The sequence below is a fragment of the Ranitomeya variabilis genome, chromosome 4, assembly GCF_051348905.1.
Source record: "Ranitomeya variabilis isolate aRanVar5 chromosome 4, aRanVar5.hap1, whole genome shotgun sequence".
NCBI classification, from domain to species: domain Eukaryota; kingdom Metazoa; phylum Chordata; class Amphibia; order Anura; family Dendrobatidae; genus Ranitomeya; species Ranitomeya variabilis.
This window is the reverse complement of record NC_135235.1, coordinates 256,937,597-256,961,871: the sequence shown is the minus strand read 5'-3', so window position 1 is coordinate 256,961,871 and position 24,275 is coordinate 256,937,597. Positions and strand designations below refer to the sequence as shown.

At 42.8% G+C, this 24,275-nt stretch overlaps 1 protein-coding gene across 3 annotated transcripts in view; it reads left to right on the top strand.

Moving 5' to 3' along the window:
- Positions 1-814: 814 nt before the first annotated feature.
- Positions 815-24,275, top strand: part of GRAMD1B (GRAM domain containing 1B) — a 212,961-nt gene continuing 189,500 nt past the window's right edge. The window contains exons 1-4 of one of the 3 annotated variants that reach the window (XM_077249616.1): positions 815-1,025; positions 1,821-1,985; positions 4,011-4,101; positions 6,234-6,787. In XM_077249616.1, coding sequence (XP_077105731.1) covers positions 6,426-6,787 — 362 coding nt within the window. In that variant the 5' untranslated portion in view covers positions 815-1,025; positions 1,821-1,985; positions 4,011-4,101; positions 6,234-6,425. Of the gene's footprint in view, positions 1,026-1,820; positions 1,986-4,010; positions 4,102-5,829; positions 5,970-6,233; positions 6,788-24,275 lie in introns of those variants that run through there. The other 2 variants (XM_077249618.1, XM_077249617.1) reach the window with 2 other exon arrangements.

Genomic DNA, 24,275 nt, shown 5'->3' with positions numbered 1-24,275 from the left:
TGCAATCACGGCGCTGGAGCGATGCCGAAGTCCCCGGTAACCAGGGTAAACATCGGGTAACTAAGCGCAGGGCCGCGCTTAGTAACCCGATGTTTACCCTGGTTACCAGCGTAAACGTAAAAAAACAAACCGTACATACTCACCCGTCGGTGTCCTTCAGGTCCCTTGCCGTCTGCTTCCTGCTGTGAGTGCAGCCGTACAGTGAGCAGAGCGCAGCACCGCTGTGATCTGCTCTCACTTTCCGGCCGGCACTCAGAGCAGGAAGCAGACGGCAAGGGACCTGAAGGACACCGACGGGTGAGTATGTACGGTTTGTTTTTTTACGTTTACGCTGGTAACCAGGGTAAACATCGGGTTACTAAGCGCGGCCCTGCGCTTAGTTACCCGATGTTTACCCTGGTTACAAGCGAAGACATCGCTGGATCGCTGTCACACACAACGATCCAGCGATGTCAGCGGGTGATCAAGCGACAAAAGAAAGTTCCAAACGATGTGCTACGACGTACGATTCTCAGCAGGGTGTCTGATCGCAGTAGCGTGTCAGACACAGCGATATCGTAACGATATCGCTAGAACGTCACGAATCGTACCGTCGTAGCGATGGAAATTTCAATGTGTGACGGTACCCTAACAGTCAGCAGAGATAAATCCTTCATCAGTGACGATCTGGATAATTAGATCACAGAAGTGTCACCATTTTATCTCTAAAAAACTGACTTATAAATGGACCATCCCTGAGCTGTGAGCTTGTGTCCTGCTCAACTCCTCACATCATATGATGTCTGCATTTAGGCTTTTCTTATGGTCAGTGTTTCCAATTTTTTTTTTTTGCGTAAAGTTTTTGGCTTGAATGGCCAATAAAAAATTCCTATTAGGTCTGGACATAAAATCATGTTTTTCGCCTTGGCAGGTACAGATAATTCACGTAATTTTTATGAGGGTAGTTCAGTATGTTATCTACCCCAACACGTTGTAAGAAGAGCCAAACCAACCAACCTATGGACCACCAGAGAAACCCCACGCAGGTAGTATATCATAAAATGCCTTAATTTTATATTACTAATGGCAACAAATTTAAAAACAATAAATCTGTGCGCACAACAGGACAGAAACGATCATATATAGTTATTTCACAAGATGGTATGGGCAGACCCAGTATTCAAATATTCAGCCCCTCAATTAGTGAAAAAAATGTGCAATTAAATGTAACTCAGAAAAAAGCAGTGCACTCAGATACCACACATATTATTAAATATATCCACTCCAAAGTACAATATATAACGTGCAATGTGCAATAGACCAATAAGTAAAAAGTGTTTCGCTCTTAACTAAGTGCTACGTGCATGGAGGGACTTAGAAAATTGTAGGTTTAAGTTGTGTCAGTGTTCGAGAACTGAGCTTTTCTGTATATGGTGATACTCTTCAGGACAAGCAACAGTTACAGGAGACGATCAGTCTCATCAGATCACCATGAAAAAGTAGACGTGTGCACAGCCGTAGAGAGGTGCCAGAGTATGCGGACATGGACTAGCGGTGGATTCCGCATCCCACACAGGCACGGCACTTATGTCCTCCTGATAGTTTAAGGTATATTGCTTCATTTGGGGCTATACTGCCCACATACAGGCAACACTCACACACAAGTGTGACCTCATTCCACAATCAGCAATTCTGTGGGTCCACTTGCTCCCTCACATTTATCAACTGTGACTGATGAAGGTCCGGATGTAGGACCGAAACGTTTCTGTTATTTTGTGGACACCATTAAATCACCTGTCTTACGTTAAGTTGAGTGCTGAGTTTTTTCTATATATCATCAGATCACCGGCTGTGACAGGATGGCAAGGATCTACAAAGAAAGTGAGGGATTTGGTGCCTCGTTCCGCTATTAAATTCCGTATGAAGGAAGAAAACAAACCTAAAGGAATCGATGAAAAGATGATTGCTGTACAATATATGGCGATAATGCACCTTCCTACTACCAAGTAAAGTTTTGTTCTAAGCCGTTTAAATGGAGTATGGAATTAATTAAATATGAACACCCGTCAAAGCAAGTGGATGCCATGATTTTGGGAGATCGTCGGTTCAAAGTCAGTGTTATAGCTTTTGAATTAAGCATTGCAATCGGCCCGGTTTCCACTATCATTCATGATGTTTTGAAGATGTTAAAGGGAACCTGTCAGCAGATTTTGCGGCCACTGCCTTTCAGGGCTTATCTACAGCATTCTATAATGCTGTAGATATGCCCCCTGTCCGACCTGCAAGTGAAGAAAATAAGTTATATTATACTCACCGGGGGGGGGGGGGGGGGAAGGAGGGTGGTTATCTGGTCTGATGGGAGTCGCAGATCAGGGTCCGGCGCCTCCCATCTTCTTGCGATGCTGCCCTCCTGCTTCTTCGTCTCTCCCTGGCATCGGTGCTCCTGTGCAGGTGTGATTCTCTGCCCTGTTGAGGGCAGAGTAAAGTACTGCAGTGCGCAGGCGCCAGGAAAGGTCAGAGAGGCCCGGTAAACTTCAGTAAACTACATGAGGGTTTTCCCCGCAGTCCTCAGCCTCGCAGCTCACAACTCCAGGGTATAACTCCAGCTTTAGTTCCCATTTAGATGACAGTATTACAGCAAAACTTTGATTCCAGCCTGACCAGGGGTCACATGTCATGAACTTAAATATATGTTTAAAGGGCTATTAGCTTCAGTCTTTAGTCCCTGGATGACCTGGTATTTGAGGGCTTCAGAAACTAAAAAGTGGCCACATTAGTCGTCTGAATGAGACCTGAAACTGCTGATTAATATTACATCTGGTATCATGGATTGGTGCCCATTCTGGGGTTTACCATGGGGCTCTTTGTATCTGTGTACACTTCAAGTGTCTATAACTGTGGTTGCATATTTTGTTAACTTCAAACATGAGTTTTTTTCTCATGTCTTTGAAATCCTATGGAAGAAAAACTAGCAAATAAAAGCTATACCTAGCTCATGCTCCATAGCGAAATAAATAAAAACTTTAAAAAAAAAGTTACATTGGAGCAAAACCACTGCCCACCCTCTTGTCCCCCCCCAATAAATAATTGCCCTGCATGCAATGTGTTGAGTAATGCACAGAACCTGTACAGCAAAACCTGGAGGAAAGAAGAAGAAAGAATCGCTTGAAAATTGCTTTAAAAAAAATCCCGCTCCACGGATATCATTATGTACACCAAAGTCACGGGAATCGTAGAGTAAAATGTGACAAATATATTATGAGGCATCGATCTATTACTATATTTCTCACACTTTTGCCTGTCCGAGCGCCACAATCAGCAGCCGTAGATTTGTTCTATAATTTTATTAGTGAACTTGATAGAAATTATACAAAATCTATGTGGTGGAGGGCGACCCCAATCTTTTTATTTTAAGAAGTGGTGAGAGCAACGTAAAAAACTAAATAAATAAATGTCCTTTTTTTCAAATCAGAAGAGCATCAGAATGTGAGACTTTCTTTAGGCAGCTACCTGACAAATCTCCTCTAGGGCAGTTTCACACATCCGCAAATCAAAGATTCATAGTAAAAGTCTATTATAATTAATAATGTTTCTGGATTGTAACCTGCAAAGTTCCTAGAAGCTGCTGAGCAGAAGTAATACCTGCTTTACTTATAATTAGTAGTTGCTATGGGCATCGTCACCTTTTACCTCTGCAGTCAGTTTGACTATTTCCTAATTAATATGTGATTTATACTTTATGTAAATATAACTAAAGCTTTTCGTTGTTTTACACCTTGTGTGATTTTGTGTGAAATGACAGATGCTTGTGCATCCAGTGTAATAACGCAGGAATGTAGCAGGGGAAGATCTCTGGGCTGCTCGCCCTCCACGGTCAGTCCCAGAATAGACCCCGGAAGCTGCGCCCTGGAGTGATCTTGCCGGCCCGGGTTACTCAGAATGAGGGGTTTCTATGGAGACTCTTTCTTTGCTTTTCATTTATAAATTCCAGCACTAATGAATGTTACTTATTTTTTTTTCTAATTCCTTAGCTCTCGAATGTAAGTGACCTGGGCTCAGAAAGTTACAGGTCATGAAGCCGTTACCTTTATCTGTTGAAGAAGAAAGGCCAGGTTCTGACAGGTGAGTGACCGACCGATATTATATCACCAGAAATAAAGTGATTTTTCCCTTGTATACTCTGCCTTGGGGTGAAAATTAGGTTCTTGCAGCTTTAAGACAAGTTCATTAATTTTTGGAAAGATTGATCTCTTGTGCCTGAGCTGAGACTGAGATTCATGGATCATGTTGCAGATGAAAGGCGGGCAGTGTGTTCAGCTGCAAAACAGAAAAAAAAATCACATTCTGATGGATGGAGATGAAAACAAAGTCGACACAGAAGTAGAGAGGAGTGGCACATGGCTGGCGCTGCTTCAGAGCCGCCGCACAATGAGGAGACTTTGATGTGCCCTAGGTAGATGGGTTTATGTGTTGGTGTCTTTTTTTCCCTTTTGATTGATACTTCTAATTTGTTTTCAGTTTTTGATATGACAACACCGTATTCCCTGATGCTGTCCACAGACTGTGATCACTCTCATCATCCCTGTCAGCACCACAATGTAATCCTCATTCATTAGCTAATTAGCATTTGTTTTCTCAAATGAGCCCTATTTATTGCACTTATACATGAAGCGCGTTAGCAGCAGCCGGTACCAGAGCAGCATTGTGGATGCAATTGCCTGAATACCGCAGCTTAGGCTGCCCTGCTGTATGTATCGGCCAGCTCCAATTTATGGTGCAAATATCAGAGGGTGCAAAGTGTGAAATGTGCAGAAAGTCCAGCCACATTTCCACAGCAAAGTCTGTTCTGGTATTTGCTGTTCTGAGTTTTCTGCCACAGAAAGGTCCCCTAGTCCGATACCCCTAGGCCATGTTCCCACGTACCATAAACTTTCATTTCTTTGTTATTTTTTTGGGGAGCTGGGAGTGGGGGAAGACAGAAGATTTGCTGTTTTAACAGCGCAAGCAATGTGGTTATGACTTCATGAAAACTTGTATCCACTGTGCATTTAAAGACGCTGTAGAAATTTGTTCTTTTTTTCTTACGTTGGTGCATTTTTTTTTACTTCCTATAGGCATCTAAAAAAAAATGCATGTAAAAACAGATAAAAGTAATACCAATATTAGTGTATGTGCACACGGCATCTTGTAGACGCCGGAGTACCGCATAGTATAAGATGCCAGGAATGGTCAGGTCACTTCTTTTAGCGGCTTCTTGGCTTTCGAAGTCTGCAGCGGTTAAAAAAAAAAAAAGACGGGACATGTGCACAATTCATTTGGCCTTTGCTGTGCATGTGGTGTTATATGATTATTTCTGCATATATGTTATTTTTTTTTCATCTTTTATTGAACACTCGTTTGGGCGGCCTCCAGGTGGAATTACCTGAAAAAGACTCCATGTGCACATACGCTTACAGATGTAGGAATATATTCCTATTATTAAGAAAAAAAAACTTCTGCAAAGATTCTCTATGTGCAGTGTACCCTAAATATCCAGAAATGCCCCCGTATGTATTTGTCACACTTTTCTGCTGGAGAATATACACATCTGGTCTCTTAGCAATTCCTTTGTTCTCTATAATAAGCGATGACGCCTGTCATGTAGTGATGATCTATCAATAGCTAATTGGGTGGAGAAGGATGGGGGGTCTTGCAGCCCCATAGATTAATTTCGTGGAGCATAGACACCTGTAGTGTCAGCTTCAGCCCGGGTATCTCAGTGCAGATTGTGATTTGTGCAGCCCCTTGGCCCCTCACTAGGGGGCGTTACAGTCACACTTCTTTCGCTGTGTCAGATTCCCTGTGTAGTGATGATATTTGGCGCTGAGGTGCTGCCACCAGTCAGGTTCAGACCAGGGAAGATAGATGCAGGATTTCTCTTTTATCCCCTTCTTGTGTCTCCTGTGGATTTGTGAGCGCTGCTGCCCTCCGCGCTCCAGGACAATAGGCAGGTGTGTAAAGTTACTGCTCACCTAAGTTCCATCTGTTCTGTGCTGACTTTCCTGTGATGGCGTCTGCTACAGAGGAGCTTGGGTTACAGCGGCAGCTGCTGCATTTGGTATCCGTTCCAAAGAGACACTAACTGCCTCCTCCTTCCTGTCTCTCACCAATTCTATGCCTTTAATATCTGTATCTTCTGCTCTTATTCTTGTCTGTTCAGTTATTTGCATGGACTCAGACCTTTTTTCTTTTTACTTCTCTCCTCTCGCCTGCAGGATCTCCTGAGGGGTCGATTATAGCCGAGCTACATGAAAACACGCTTACAGCCAGTTCAGAAGAGCAAGCTCGCGATCAGAGGAAGCTCGCAGCTGTGATAAGACGCTTCCTGTCACTCTTATAGTAGTGTTACCCGGAAACTTGTGTGATTGGTTCTCCGCTGCTGGGTCTCCTTGGCTTAGGGGCTTAACATGCTGGCTGCCGAATTAAATGAGACCCTTCGGATTCCAGAACTGCAGGTCTCTCGTCTAAGCGGCAACACTTCAGCCACCGGCAACGCAAACACCCCGAGCCAACGCCGGCGGCGATTTAGAATGAGGCGATCCAAGACTGCACGAAATCGAGAAAATGTTGCGAACTTGGATTGCTCGGGAAATTTGGAATATCTGCAACTTCCATCTATAGAGATCACTCCGTCCAGCGATGAGGACAGTGCCCTGTCTAACACTTCAACACCGAGCACCTCGCCAAGGCGCCATGGCCTCAGACCGAAAAGTTGGGGGAGTACGAAGGAGAGCAGTGAAATGGAACTGGTCATGAATAGTGGGACGAGGTAAGTTTTGCAACGTCTAATTACATTGTTTGATTTTGCCTTCACTGATTCCTGCTTTATATGTATAATATTTTACGTCCGGCACAGCGGGCACCTCTACAACGCAGGGCACCGCTGGGCATGACGCCTGTTTATAGTCCTCTCTTGTGCCTTGATACAAAAATCGTCCAGCTGTGCTGCCTTCCTGTGGCTTCCCTTGAGGACATCACGGGAAATAACTCTCCTACTGAGGATGCTAATTTAGGTATTTTTGTTTCTATGGCAACAAGGCACCACTATCACCAGTATAATCCCATGGAAACACTGGGAAACTTTCTTGCGCTGTGCTCTTTTTGGAATGGGGGGGGGGGGGTTCCTGATGTGAATCTGATTTATCAGACAGAGAATGGTATTATTTCCGGAGTCATGAGCACTTTCCTATGTATATACAGTGGCATGTAAAAGTTTGGGCACCCATGGTCAAAATTACAGTTATTGTGAACAGCTAAGCAAGTTGAAGATTAAATGATCTCTATCAGTTAAAGATGACACATTTCTTTTGTATTCTGGGCAAAATATATACCGTATATAAATTTTTTATTTATTTTTTTACATTTTAAAAATTCCAAAAAGGAAGATGGGCTGATGCAAAAGCTTTGGGCACCTTGGAGATTTCTGTGCTCAGATAACTTTGACCAAGGTTTCAGACCTTAGTTAACCTGTTAGGTTTATAGCTTGTTCACTATCATCGTTAGGAAAGGCCAGGTGATGCAAATTTCCTTGCTTTATAAATACCCAGATTTCTCTTGGGATCTTCTCCAAACTTCATAATCTCAAGTCAAAAAGCTGAAGGAAAAAAATGCATAGGAACAAAGCTTCAAACCCTCGTTAGATCTGAAAACTTAGATTTCTCTTTAAAACCGGATTGGATTTATTTCTCCTCTTAGAAGCTTTTTGTCAGCATAGTCTAATTGTGCCCTAACACAATAGTGTATTTGTGGAGCGTTTGTTTTATTTGACGCAAGAAAAAAACAAAACAAACCCTTATGTCTAGAAGAAACCTAGGTGTCAATTGGGGAATTATGAAAAGCTCTACAAATACTGCATTACTTTTTGAGCATGTGTGTTTTTTTGTAATATTCAACCCAGGGCAAGTTCCAGTTAGGGCTTTTTTTCTCTCCATAGAAAGGTAGCCCTATAGAGTAACTGCACTGATGTAAAACGTTTGAAGTGTTCTAGAGACATGTCGGAAATAATGCTGGGCGCACTCAGTCATACACTGCTTTTCTCAGAGACTGGAGAGCACATTGCTTTGTATGTGGCCATCTTCAGTCTTGGCGGAGAGCTCAGCGCTTCTGGCCCTTTGTTTTAGTAGTTGGTTGGGATCTTGGCAGCAAAACACACAGTAATTAAAGCTTCTGATAAGTCTGTAACATGCTATAAGTTTTGTGAAACTGCAGTTTCTCTTTATATCTGTGCAATCCCATCATCAATTAGTGATGATTGTCCCGTGTTTTGTTGACCTGTTTGGAATTTTCATAACTAACGCTCCAGACTATAAAAGTTGTCCTTCCTCTTACCTTACTTACACTTTGCGATTGTATTTTTACCATTTAGTGATTTAGCAATTTGCAGGATGTGACTTCTGATTTTACATGTGTGTCATCAGTGGCTATTAGTAGATGTGAATTTAATAGAGGTATTAGGCAGCTCGGTCACACCGTGCCTCTGTAAGCTGATACCATTGCAATCTCTGTTCACACACATTCTGCCCCTGCTGCCAGCAATCTGTTCCAGACTTCGGAAGAAATACACTTGTGACTTGTTTCATTGGAAATATACCACGTTCTTCTCTTTGACTCATTGAAAACCTGTCCAGATTTCAGTAATGATATTACCTGGGGGGCAGCTTTGCTTTGCTCTATCTCCCAAACAAGTAGGGACTTGCACTTTGCTTTCCCTGATAATCAACATTAGCAAACAGGAGAGGGGGAACCGTCGACCACACTGGACTCCAACCTTCTGTGCTCCGAAAAATGAGAAGATAATGGTGGGGAAGGTACAAAAGCTTTTAGCCCCCTTGAAACCACTGAAGAGCTAGCACAAATCATATTTTCTATGTGGCCCCTCTTTTCTCTGATTATTTTTCAGGGGTAATTCTTGTATTTAGTTTAGATGCAGAATGCTCCTTAAGAACAGATACATTTTATACAATCTTTCCTTAAATGGCTAAAATGGCTGTGTTATAGGATTACAGCCTCAGCCCCAAAAGTGAAGGATTTAATCTAAGCAGCAAATTGCTCCTTCTTTGTCCTCTCAGCCAATACACAGCCGAACCGGTTTAATGACTTTTATGGTGCCAGATCTACAGTGAGAAATTTACTCGAGTGTCTTTCGCTGCATTGCATCTTCTTTTTTTCTAAACTTTTTTTCTTTTGTCTCTACCTTTTAATTAGTAGGTACTTATTATTCCTTATTAACCTAGAACCAATATTTTACGCAATACCTTACAATAAAATTATTGTTATTCCTTTACCTCAGTCATTATGAGTTTACCATGTAATTTCTCCAACGCAGCAACACGCACCTTAGGGCCAATTAGACAGAAGCTAATTATTTCTATACAACATCCTGCATTATACCCCAGAGCTGCACTCACTATTCTGCTGGTGCAGTCACTGTGTACATACATTACATTACTGATCCTGAGTTACATCCTGTATTATAGTCCAGAGCTGCACTCACTATTCTGCTGGTGCAGTCACTGTGTACATACATTACATTACTGATCCTGTATTATACTCTAGAGCTGCACTTACTCTTCTGCTGTGGAGTCACTGTGCACTGACATTACATTACTTATCATGTACTGATATTCATTTACATCCTGAATTATACTCCAGAGTTGCATTCACTATTCTGCTAATTAGGTCATTGTGTCCATATATTACAGTGAATCTATGAACAGAATAGAGAGTGCAGCTCTGGAGTATAATTCAGGGTGTAAATGAAGATCAATACATGATCAGTAAAGTATGTACACAGTGACTGCACCAGCAGAATAGTAAGTGCAGCTCTGGGGTATAATACAGGATGTAACTCTGGATCAGTAATGTAATGTATGTACACAGTGACTGCACCAGCAGAATAGTGAGTGCAGCTCTGGGGTATAATACAGGATGCAATTCAGGATCAGTAATGTAATGTATGTACACAGTGACTGCACCAGCAGAATAGTGAGTGCAGCTCTGGAGTATAATACAGGATGTAACTCAGGATCAGTAATGTAATGTATGTACACAGTGACTGCACCAGCAGAATAGTGAGTGCAGCTCTGGAGTATAATACAAGATGTAACTCAGGATCAGTAATGTAATGTATGTACACAGTGACTGCACCAGCAGAATAGTGAGTGCAGCTCTGAGGTATAATACAAGATGCAATTCAGGATCAGTAATGTAATGTATATACACAGTGACTGCACCAGCAGAATAGTGAGTGCAGCTCTGGGGTATAATACAGGATGTAACTCTGGATCAGTAATGTAATGTATGTACACAGTGACTGCACCAGCAGAATAGTGAGTGCAGCTCTGGGGTATAATACAGGATGCAATTCAGGATCAGTAATGTAATGTATGTACACAGTGACTGCACCAGGAGAATAGTGAGTGCAGCTCTGGGTTATAATACAGGATGCAATTCAGGATCAGTAATGTAATGTATGTACACAGTGACTGCACCAGCAGAATAGTAAGTGCAGCTCTGGGGTATAATGCAGGATGTAACTCAGGATTAGTAACGTAATGTATGTACACAGTGACTGCACCAGCAGCATAGTGAGTGCAGCTCTGAGGTATAATACAGGATGCAATTCAGGATCAGTAATGTAATGTATGTACACAGTGACTGCACCAGCAGAATAGTGAGTGCAGCTCTGGGGTATAATACAGGATGTAACTTAGGATTAGTAACGTAATGTATGTACACAGTGAATGCACCAGCAGAATAGTGAGTGCAGCTCTGAGGTATAATACAGGATATAACTCAGGATAAGTAATGTAATGTATGTACACAGTGACTGCACCAGCAGAATAGTAAGTGCAGCTCTGGGGTATAATACAGGATGTAACTCAGGATTAGTAACGTAATGTATGTACACAGTGACTGCACCAGCAGAATAGTGAGTGCAGCTCTGGGGTATAATACAGGATGTAACTCAGGATTAGTAACGTAATGTATGTACACAGTGACTGCACCAGCAGAATAGTGAGTACAGCTCTGAGGTATAATACAGGATGCAATTCAGGATCAGTAATGTAATGTATGTACACAGTGACGGCACCAGCAGAATAGTGAGTGCAGCTCTGGGGTATAATACAGGATGTAACTCAGGATTAGTAACGTAATGTATGTGCACAGTGAATGCACCAGCAGAATAGTGAGTGCAGCTCTGAGGTATAATACAGGATATAACTCAGGATCAGTAATGTAATGTATGTACACAGTGACTGCACCAGCAGAATGGTGAGTGCAGCTCTGGAGTATAATACAGGAGGTAACTCAGGATCAGTACAGGATAATTAATATATTGACAATTGTCCTGTTACTGATCCTGAGTTACATCCTTATTTATACTCCGGAGCTGCACTCACTATTCTGCTATTATCAATACTTTTAGATAGGTTGTGCCCAAATGATTGTGTTTGTAACTCCCCCAAAATCATGTTTTTCTAATAATCAGATTTTCAGTGGTTCCTGCTGAACTTTTCAGCCTCTTCCAAGGAGTACTCGTCATGTTCTGTCCATTAGTTGCCCCTCTGACCTCGGTTTAATAAATTTACATGATGGATAATATATTCCTGTTCTTGCCGAGCGCTGTAACAATCTTAATTTCTGTAAAGAAAAATTGTGTTTTTCCCTTTTGTGAGGATCTTAACGGAAACTGCTTATGGTCATTGGGAAGTGATACCTGGATATCTCACACAAAGAGTCACCATCTTCCTCCCCGTGCCCATCTACTTCTCAGAATTGCCTTTTCATGTGTCTCGTTGCACGATTTAGGAACCGGCCTACGTCTATTCTCACTATATGATTTATAGTTTATTTTACATACAGAGGATTGAAGTTGTTGGAGTTGAATCACAAAATATACCGTAATATTAAGTTGCAGAACTTATGGTTTTTACAAGCTCAACACCAATAATAATAATAAAAAAATATAAAAACTGTATGGCTAGGTTCACATTGCGTTACTGCAGTCCGTTCAACACATGCATTAAACGGACTGCGTTAACGCAAGTGCCGAAAAAGATTGCGTTATGCGATCGCGCTAGCGTAGATGCTCTATCTGCGCTAGCGGTGACGGACCCGGAAACATTGCAGCCCGCGTCCGGGAGTCCATCACATAATGACGGCACATCGCTAGCGCATGTCCATTATGGTATGCGTTGGCGATGCACCCGATAATAGAGATTAATGGCAGCGTTAACGGACTGCGTTACACCACGTTATGCCGCAGTGTAACGCAGTCCGTCTAACGGACTGCCATAACGCTATGTGAACCCAGCCTAACAGTTTCATGTAATAAATAGTTTAAAAAAAATTGATGTGTAATGCTAAGTGGACACAGCATATGTTAGGCCGTATGTTCTCAAGGAGTCCAGTCTAGATTCTAGATAGAGTGGCATCAACCCACCACAGGGGCCTATTGAAAAATAATGGTTACCTATATTTGTTGGTTCTTTATTATGCTTATGCAGATATATTAGCCATGTAGAGGCCCACTTTGGCCTCCAATTGGTAAAAGGGGGCCTGTGGGAACATTAGGCTATGTGCCCACGTTCAGGATTTGTCGCATTTTTTTCCGCATTTTTTTCGTCGGTTTTCCGCTGCAAAAACACTTAAAAAAAAGCTTAAATTAAGCATCCCATAATTTTAATGCATTATGCAATTTTTGTGCCCATGCTGCGTTTTTTTCCGCAAAAACAACGCATTGCTGAAAAAAAACGCAGCATGTTCATTAATTTTGCGGAAAATCTGTGGATTTGCCACTATAATATTGCATTGGGAAGCTCCAGAAAAAAACGTGCAAAATCCGCGAGAAAAACGCTTGCGGATTTCTTGCAAAAGGTGTCCGGTTTTGTTCAGGAAAATTCTGCAAACAATCACGAACGTGGGCACATAGCCTGAAGTAGACGCCGGAAGCTTTTCTTGGCAAATACATTCTGATAAATGGATAAATGCAGTGTGCTCTTGTTCATGGTGGAGTGTTTCTTAGATTTTTTTTTTTATCATATATTACATATTTTTCTTTATGTTAGCTATTTATGTTTTACATCTATATTTTATTAGATATAGTGTTAGTGTATTTTATACTGGATATTCTGTTACATTTTTATTTAATATTTTTTCTTGTAGATATTGATTTGTTTATTTTAGTACTTAACCATAGACTTCTCATTCGGTGGCAGGATCTGTATGAAGCCCTTTGATGTGGTTGTGACTTGTTTTCTTCACCTGGTCCTCTTCTTTTTTTTTTTTTTTAATCTGTCTGAATAAGGAAGTGCCAGGCTTGTGCTGTGAATATAGGTCAGTGCCGTAATCATTTTGCAGACCTGTTTTCATTACAGATTAGAATTCATTTCAGTTTGGTGTATGAAGAGCAGGTTACCCTTGGATCTCCAGCTGTTGTTGACTCGCAGAGCAGCGACGAGAGGGTCACAAGTTCTGCACCAGTGAGACAGTGACTGACACATTTAGCTCCTTTCTTTATACTTTACTTAAATTGTGCAAAAATGTATGAATTTACTGACAGCATAAACAAGACATTTAGTCTTCAGTCATTTTTTCCTTGAATATTTTAACATAATTTTTTTTTTTTTTCTAAAGTAACAAAACTATACTCTCCGCAAGCAAAGATGACATCCAGTCACTTGACATGTGCATCCAGTGACTGGTCTAAGCAGTGGTCAGGTGACTAAAGAATGGGATATTATCACTTGCAGTCTCCCGGCATGTACTAGTCACGTCCATTTTTTTTTGCACAAGACAGTGTTAGGCTATGTCTCCACGTTCAGGATGGCCGGCGGTATCGCCGCAGTGGCGAAGCCGCTCTGCGCTAAGCCCCGCCCCCTTTCTGGGACGCGATCATGCCGGATGTGTTAACTCTTCACATCCGGGATGATCGCTCTGTCCCATAGGGCCCTGTGATATGCTTTGCAGGGACGCTGCGTCCCCGCAAGGTGTACGGACATGCTGCGATCTGAAAAGACGCGCAGCATGTCCGGAGTCGCAGGGCCGCCGCGTGCGGGTTTCCACGCATAGTGGAGACGGGATTTCATAAAATCCCCTCCACTATGCTGGAACATCTGGACGCTGCTTGTTTGACGCTGCAGCTCTGCGCAGCGTCAAACAAGCAGCGTTTCCTGACCGTGGAAACATACCCTTAGTTTTAATGGCATATAGCTCAGTCACAGATCGCTGCAGACGATTTAATGGTGCTGCACATGATTTGTCATACCGTGAATTTTGAGAGGTTTGGCTGTGCAGATTTAGGTTCCCATCTCCTTCCTACCATTGTGATAAATGCTTCCCGTGTAGGAGATGCCGCACATACAATATGCACATTGCATTGCTCACACCTCCTAACCTTGCCGTTTCCCGCAGGGCAGTCCCGATTTTGAGAGTCCGTACTTGTCCCGCACTGCAGAGCCACATCCCTCCACCCGCAGAGAGCCGCACACCACATATATGGCTGCCGCTGCTCTGTGCGCACAGGACCTGTGATGAGGTCACAGGAGAGGAGGAGTCAGGAGTCACATGATCAAGGGCCTCCGTGTATTGCAGGACTCTGCCCTGCAGTTATGGTGCTGGGTGAGGGTAAGCTTATGTGTGGGGTCAGGAGGGGTTTACAGTGTGGATGTATCAGAGCCGTGTATGTACGAGGTGCACGGAGCAGAGCCGTGTATGTATGAGGTGTACGGAGCGGAGCCGTGTGTGTACGAGGTGTACAGAGCGGAACCGTGTGTGTACGAGGTGTACAGAGCGAAGCCGGGTACGAGGTGCATGGAGCGAAGCTGTGAGTGTACGAGATGTACGTAGCGGAGCCGTGTGTGTATGAGGTGTACGGAGCGGAGCCGTGTTTGTACGAAGCGGAGCCGTGTGTGCAAGGTGTACGGAGCGGAGCCACATGTGTAGGAGTAACTGTGTGGCCATTATACTGTACGCAATATCATGTGTGGCCATATTTCAAAGCGTGGTGCGTTTATCCAATCAAGGATCAAATATGTATTAGCAACTGGATAAAAATTAACCTTTATTTAGGTATATTTAAAAGCCAATTATTATAGTAAAATTAAAAACGAAAAGCAAAATATGAGAACCCTAATGTGATTTGTGCTATATTACCAACACAAAAAAATGGGGAAACAAGAACAAGACAAACAACAATTACAAATTTAAAAAACTGACATTGCTGAATATAATTACTTCCTAAACACTCCTGTTGTCTAATATGGACTATATTCCATGTATATGATTTGGACTCAAGGAGTCTTGGTAGGCGGGATAAATTTACAGCTTTTTCTGAGCCAATCAAGCCACTAAATATATATTAAGCAATATCTCAACATCAAAGGTCTGCCTAATTTTTGGCCTTACAAATTTGTCTTTCAATAATTATGAATGAAGCAATTTCACCTGTCTGCCTCATCAATAATTTGTACAAAAAATCCACATACCATTATTCTGCTCATATAACCAAGAAATACCATATATAAACAACTGTCAGTTCAGCAACACAGCGTTTCCTTGAAGCTTCAACATACCATTGAAAGATGAATGACCATATCCATATTTATGGGGACCAGTTTTTTCATTCAAACAATATCCCTGTCCCCTATGGATTTATTCATAATCTCTGACATAACAAATTATACCAGCCTTATACCTAGAGGCTGATGTGGATGGAACAGTATATAAAGAGGTTGATATACATAAGACTGTATGTTTAAACAAACCCATGTCCATGGGTAGATCTCACCCCACACCGGCCATCACCCGCCATTCCTCTGTTCCTGTCCACTTTGTACCGGACACTATGTTGAAGCTTTGTGCTGTAGAAAGCGTCTCCCGACGCGTTTCTTCCTTATGGATTCATCAGGGGAGAATGCTAATCATGTCCGCCGCTCATGATCACATTAGGGTCCTCACATTTTGCTTTTCGTTTTTAATTTTACTATAATAATTGGTTTTTAAATATACGTAAATAAAGGTTAATTTTTATCCAGTTGCTAATACATATCATGTGTGGCCATTATACAGTATTGAGCATCATGTGTGGCCATTATACAGTATGGAGCATCATGTGTGGCCATTATACAGTATGGAGCATCATGTGTGGCCATTATACAGTACAGTATGGAGTATTGTGTGGCCATTATACAGTATTGAGCATCATGTGTGGCCATTATACAGTATGGAGCATCATGTGTGGCCATTATACAGTATGGAGCATCATGTGTGGCCATTATACAGTATGGAGCATCATGTGTGGCCATTATACAGTATTGAGCTTCATGTGTGGCCATTATACAGTATCGAGCATCATGTGGGGCCATTATACAGTATTGAGCATCATGTGGAGCCATTATGCAGTATTGAGCATCATGTGTGGCCATTATACAGCATTGAGCATCATGTGTGGCCATTATACAGTATTGAGCATCATGTGTGGCCATTATACAGTATGGAGCAATGTGTGGCCATTATACAGTATGGAGCATCATGAGTGGCCATTATACAGTATGGAGCACTGTGTGGCCATTATACAGTATGGAGCATCATGTTGGGCCATTATACAGTATGGAGCACTGTGTGGCCATTATACAGTATGGAGCATCATGAGTGGCCATTATACAGTATGGAGCACTGTGTGGCCATTATACAGTATTGAGCATCATGTTTGGCCATTATACAGTATGGAGCACTGTGTGGCCATTATACAGTATTGAGCATCATGTGTGGTAATTATACAGTATTGAGCATCATATGTGGCCATTATACAGTATGGAGCATCATGCGACCTGCGCGCCCGCGTACGCCAACCTCTTTCTAGGTTACTGGGAGAGGTTGGGTTTTGGTGACGCGGGGGCCGCTGACCATGTGCTTTGCTGGCTGCGCTATATAGATGATGTTTTTTACTTTGGCGTGGGTCGGTGCTGCAGCTCGAGGATTTTATGGCTGTGTTGAATTCTAACTGTTATAATATCAAATTGACGTACAGATATGATTTGGCTAAAATTGATTTTTTGGACATCAGTCTGGAGGTCGATTCATCGTCTGCCATCCAGACCGATGTCTTTCGAAAGACAATGGCAGTTAATGCTTTGATCCATGCAAAATCTGCACACAGACAAGCCACCATAAGGGCCATCCCGGTCAGACAGTTCTTGAGGTTGAGGCGGATCTGCTCCATGGAGGAAAGATTTGAAGCCCAAGCAGCAGATTTGAGGTTACGTTTTGGTCAACGGGGTTACAGTAAAAGAAACATCAAACAAGGCTATAATAGAGCAAAATCGACTCCCCGGGACCTACTGCTTTTATCAAGATAATAGGAGGAAGAAGAGAGATGAAAAGATTTGTTTTATTTCAGTGTTCAACCACGAATGGGATAATATGAGGGCCATTCTGACCAAACACTGGCCAATTTTAAGCACTGAACCCTCCCTGGGACCATATCTTGGCAATCGTCCTCTTATGACCTCACGTAGGGCGAGAAACCTGAAGGACATGCTAATTAAGAGCCATTATGTAGCACCAACAAAGAGCTTATTTGGGTCAGTTAAACCAGCAAGGGGATGTTATTTACCTGCGGCCATTGTGTGTCTTGCGCCAATGTCCTTCGCAGCTCCTCATTCTGCTCCGCAGATGGTAATAAGGAATTTCAGATCGAAGAATACATCAATTGAGGCAGCGTCAATGTAATATACTATGCCACGTGCAGTTGTTCATTGATCTATGTAGGGCTCACATCAAGGGAGCTGAGAAGAGTGAGGGAGCATGTGCGGGACATTGGCGCAGCCCGGTCGGTACAGGATCCTGCGGAATTAAAAACAATCCCGCAACATTTTAGGTCTTTTCATAACTGTGACCTAAGAGGACTTCTGATCAGGGGAATTGATGTGGTCCACACAGGTATTAGGGGGGGAAATGTCAAAAAATTATTGGCGCAGACGGAATTAAAATGGATTGTTACGCTAGGAACAGTTAAACCATTTGGGCTTAATGAGGCCCTTAATTTCGCACCCTTTCTGTAAAGAAATTTAATTAGAGGTGGCTTTGTTTGTTTTTCTGCTCATACTCTCTTCCACTTGTATGTTTTTAACTGGTTTTTGTGTGTGTTTTTATCTGATTTTAATTATTGTTTTTTCTTCTTTGAATAGTTTTTTAATGTTAATCTATCCCCTGCGGTATGATAAACTACATCTGATCTTTACATTAGTTATCCCCATCATTGTTTGAATACTCCTTGAAGAATCCACTGGGTTTAGGAACACAAAGATAGAAGACTCGAAGAATGAATTACCGTTATCATGATGCCATAAAACGCTACAATTTGGAATAACCCTTTTATGATATATGTTATATTGTAATTGCATCTAAAGTTTATTTGGTATCTGTTGCTGTGGCTGCGGTGCGCGTGCTCCTGCTTGCTGCCGCCTGCTGCCCTGCGTGGTCCGGCAATGGTCGCCGCTGGCGTCTGACTGGGAGCTATGGTTACCTCCTGCTCGGCCGTGGGCGCATGTGCCATATACACACAGCCCAGCAAAAAAAAATAAAAATCCGGTCACATGTGTGTTACCAGGGATACTTAAGGTCCTGCAGGAGAGTGGAAACACACCTCCCCTTGAGAAAGCCATGCTGTAAAGCGGCGAAACGTACGTCGGGGTGCGTCCAGTTGCGCATTTCGGCATCGGTAGGGTTAACCCTTATTCTTTCTGTCTAATACCTATGTAAGTCTACGTTCACATTTGCGGTCTGCGCCGCTGCGTCGCCGCATGCGTCATGCGCCCCTATATTTAACATGGGGGCGCATGGACATGCGTCGCACTTGCGTTTTGCGCTGCATGCGTCACTGCGGCGCACGCGTCCGGGCGCAGAGGACGCAGCAAGTTGCATTTTTGCTGCGTCCAAAATCAATAAAAAAAAGGACGCATGCGGCGCAAAACGCAGCGTTGTGCATGCGTTTTTGTTTGCGTTGTGCGTTGCGGCGCCGACGCTGCGGCGCACAACGCAAATGTGAACGTAGCCTTATAACTTTGTACCTACATGGTGGCATGTGAGACGGAGCTATTATGAACTGTGGACATTATCATGCATTCACCATTAGGACAGAACTTGTGTTGTCCTCCCCCTAGAGGTCTCGTGGGGATATGTTTGGACACACTATTGGATAGGGTTATTTACCTCATATATTTTTGGTCCTTTTCGTTGGACGTTCTTTTTTATATGGTGCTGTATGTTGCTCATTGGTGTCCTTTACCATCATATATATATATTTTTTTAAATTGTTTGTCAATATACGTGTGATTGTTTTAATAAAGATTTGTCATAAGTTTTTCGACCATAAAACTCCTATGTTCCTCCTTTGTTAGTATATTGTAATGGAGTGGTATACAGGTAGCTAGGTGATGGCGCTTGGCTTACTGATTAATTTGAGTCTGGGCATTTTTGTATTGAAGTATGGAGCATCATGTTGGGACATTATTCAGTATGGAGCACTGCGTGGCCATTATACAGTATTGAGCATCATGTGTGGCCATTATACAGTATGGAGCATCATGTGTGGCCATTATACAGTACAGTATGGAGTATTGTGTGGCCATTATACAGTATTGAGCATCATGTGTGGCCATTATACAGTATGGAGCATCATGTGTGGCCATTATACAGTATGGAGCATCATGTGTGGCCATTATACAGTATGGAGCATCATGTGTGGCCATTATACAGTATTGAGCTTCATGTGTGGCCATTATACAGTATCGAGCATCATGTGGGGCCATTATACAGTATTGAGCATCATGTGGAGCCATTATGCAGTATTGAGCATCATGTGTGGCCATTATACAGCATTGAGCATTATGTGTGGCCATTATACAGTATTGAGCATCATGTGTGGCCATTATACAGTATGGAGCAATGTGTGGCCATTATACAGTATGGAGCATCATGAGTGGCCATTATACAGTATGGAGCACTGTGTGGCCATTATACAGTATGGAGCATCATGTTGGGCCATTATACAGTATGGAGCACTGTGTGGCCATTATACAGTATGGAGCATCATGAGTGGCCATTATACAGTATGGAGCACTGTGTGGCCATTATACAGTATTGAGCATCATGTTTGGCCATTATACAGTATGGAGCACTGTGTGGCCATTATACAGTATTGAGCATCATGTGTGGTAATTATACAGTATTGAGCATCATATGTGGCCATTATACAGTATGGAGCATCATGCGACCTGCGCGCCCGCGTACGCCAACCTCTTTCTAGGTTACTGGGAGAGGTTGGGTTTTGGTGACGCGGGGGCCGCTGACCATGTGCTTTGCTGGCTGCGCTATATAGATGATGTTTTTTACTTTGGCGTGGGTCGGTGCTGCAGCTCGAGGATTTTATGGCTGTGTTGAATTCTAACTGTTATAATATCAAATTGACGTACAGATATGATTTGGCTAAAATTGATTTTTTGGACATCAGTCTGGAGGTCGATTCATCGTCTGCCATCCAGACCGATGTCTTTCGAAAGACAATGGCAGTTAATGCTTTGATCCATGCAAAATCTGCACACAGACAAGCCACCATAAGGGCCATCCCGGTCAGACAGTTCTTGAGGTTGAGGCGGATCTGCTCCATGGAGGAAAGATTTGAAGCCCAAGCAGCAGATTTGAGGTTACGTTTTGGTCAACGGGGTTACAGTAAAAGAAACATCAAACAAGGCTATAATAGAGCAAAATCGACTCCCCGGGACCTACTGCTTTTATCAAGATAATAGGAGGAAGAAGAGAGATGAAAAGATTTGTTTTATTTCAGTGTTCAACCACGAATGGGATAATATGAGGGCCATTCTGACCAAACACTGGCCAATTTTAAGCACTGAACCCTCCCTGGGACCATATCTTGGCAATCGTCCTCTTATGACCTCACGTAGGGCGAGAAACCTGAAGGACATGCTAATTAAGAGCCATTATGTAGCACCAACAAAGAGCTTATTTGGGTCAGTTAAACCAGCAAGGGGATGTTATTTACCTGCGGCCATTGTGTGTCTTGCGCCAATGTCCTTCGCAGCTCCTCATTCTGCTCCGCAGATGGTAATAAGGAATTTCAGATCGAAGAATACATCAATTGAGGCAGCGTCAATGTAATATACTATGCCACGTGCAGTTGTTCATTGATCTATGTAGGGCTCACATCAAGGGAGCTGAGAAGAGTGAGGGAGCATGTGCGGGACATTGGCGCAGCCCGGTCGGTACAGGATCCTGCGGAATTAAAAACAATCCCGCAACATTTTAGGTCTTTTCATAACTGTGACCTAAGAGGACTTCTGATCAGGGGAATTGATGTGGTCCACACAGGTATTAGGGGGGGAAATGTCAAAAAATTATTGGCGCAGACGGAATTAAAATGGATTGTTACGCTAGGAACAGTTAAACCATTTGGGCTTAATGAGGCCCTTAATTTCGCACCCTTTCTGTAAAGAAATTTAATTAGAGGTGGCTTTGTTTGTTTTTCTGCTCATACTCTCTTCCACTTGTATGTTTTTAACTGTTTTTTGTGTGTGTTTTTATCTGATTTTAATTATTGTTTTTTCTTCTTTGAATAGTTTTTTAATGTTAATCTATCCCCTGCGGTATGATAAACTACATCTGATCTTTACATTAGTTATCCCCATCATTGTTTGAATACTCCTTGAAGAATCCACTGGGTTTAGGACCACAAAGATAGAAGACTCGAAGAATGAATTACCGTTATCATGATGCCATAAAACGCTACAATTTGGAATAACCCTTTTATGATATATGTTATATTGTAATTGCATCTAAAGTTTATTTGGTATCTGTTGCTGTGGCTGCGGTGCGCGTGCTCCTGCTTGCTGCCGCCTGCTGCCCTGCGTGGTCCGGCAATGGTCGCCGCTGGCGTCTGACTGGGAGCTATGGTTACCTCCTGCTCGGCCGTGGGCGCATGTGCCATATACACACAGCCCAGCAAAAAAAAATAAAAATCCGGTCACATGTGTGTTACCAGGGATACTTAAGGTCCTGCAGGAGAGTGGAAACACACCTCCCCTTGAGAAAGCCATGCTGTAAAGCGGCGAAACGTACGTCGGGGTGCGTCCAGTTGCGCATTTCGGCATCGGTAGGGTTAACCCTTATTCTTTCTGTCTAATACCTATGTAAGTCTACGTTCACATTTGCGGTCTGCGCCGCTGCGTCGCCGCATGCGTCATGCGCCCCTATATTTAACATGGGGGCGCATGGACATGCGTCGCACTTGCGTTTTGCGCTGCATGCGTCACTGCGGCGCACGCGTCCGGGCGCAGAGGACGCAGCAAGTTGCATTTTTGCTGCGTCCAAAATCAATAAAAAAAAGGACGCATGCGGCGCAAAACGCAGCGTTGTGCATGCGTTTTTGTTTGCGTTGTGCGTTGCGGCGCCGACGCTGCGGCGCACAACGCAAATGTGAACGTAGCCTTATAACTTTGTACCTACATGGTGGCATGTGAGACGGAGCTATTATGAACTGTGGACATTATCATGCATTCACCATTAGGACAGAACTTGTGTTGTCCTCCCCCTAGAGGTCTCGTGGGGATATGTTTGGACACACTATTGGATAGGGTTATTTACCTCATATATTTTTGGTCCTTTTCGTTGGACGTTCTTTTTTATATGGTGCTGTATGTTGCTCATTGGTGTCCTTTACCATCATATATATATATTTTTTTAAATTGTTTGTCAATATACGTGTGATTGTTTTAATAAAGATTTGTCATAAGTTTTTCGACCATAAAACTCCTATGTTCCTCCTTTGTTAGTATATTGTAATGGAGTGGTATACAGGTAGCTAGGTGATGGCGCTTGGCTTACTGATTAATTTGAGTCTGGGCATTTTTGTATTGAAGTATGGAGCATCATGTTGGGACATTATTCAGTATGGAGCACTGCGTGGCCATTATACAGTATTGAGCATCATGTGTGGCCATTATACAGTATTGAGCATCATGTGGGGCCATATTTTTTTGTTTATAATTATTGTTTATGAAAGTGTGATCAGCAGTGCTAAATGGGTGTGGTTGGGACGTGGATATGGGTGTGACTAGTTGTGAATTGGGTGTGGTCAGAGGTGTGGCCTAAAATTTGCCGCGGCGTGCACCGCAAGCTTTCTCCCTCTTTCCCTTCAAAAGCTGGGAGGTATGGCATTACTGGAAAATGAGAGATGTGCGACGTCAGGATCTTGTTAATGCATTTACAAAAGAAAAAGTGTATAATTACGCTTTTTAAGGTAAATAATATAAAGTCTGTAATTTCATAATGCAAAATATCAGTCTACACGTATAGGACTTCAGTTTTAGAATATCCTGGGGTGTTAAAAGGAATGATCTCTGTGCCCCAGAATAGATGTTACTCCTTTTTGCATGCAGGGAAAATTTATTGTGCTGTGTGGGTTTTTTTTTTAGTAGCTCAAATCACAAATAGTAATTTATGACGGAAGAAGACTTCTTGTTTTGCCCTAAAACTACTTTCATTTAGGATGCAAAAACTGATACTTCTGCTCCACCATTATCACGCAGTGTATAAGCTGAGTGCTAGATGCCTTTTGATCTTAGTATCATAGGGTAGAATGCCTCCCATCCTTCTTCCCACATTTTCCATACATCTCTTCCCATTCATCTATTTTCGCGCATCGCTAATAAGCACATATCTTTATTCCATGACATAACACACAGTTCTGTGTCACTAGCAAGTTTCAGGCAGGAAAAGACGTCATCATACCTCCCAACTTCATACGTTAGAAAAATGGGAAATTATGCTGAGATTATCCACTATATAATTGTCTAAGGGTCACGTCTGTCTGTCCGTCTGTCTGTCTGTCACGGATATTCATTGGTCGCGGCCTCTGTCTGTCATGGAATCCAAGTCGCTGATTGGTCTCGCCAGCTGCCTGTCATGGCTGCCGCGACCAATCAGCGACGGCCACAGTCCGATTAGTCCCTCCCTACTCCCCTGCAGTCAGTGCCCAGCACCCGTTCCGTACTCCCCGCAGTCACGGCTCACACAGGGTTAATGCCGGCGGTAACGGACCGCGTTATGCCGCGGGTAACTCACTCCGTTACCACCGCTATTAACCCTGTGTGACCAAGTTTTTACTATTGATGCTGCCTATGCAGCGTCACTAGTAAAAACATCTAATGGTAAAAATAATTAAAACAAATAAAAAATCA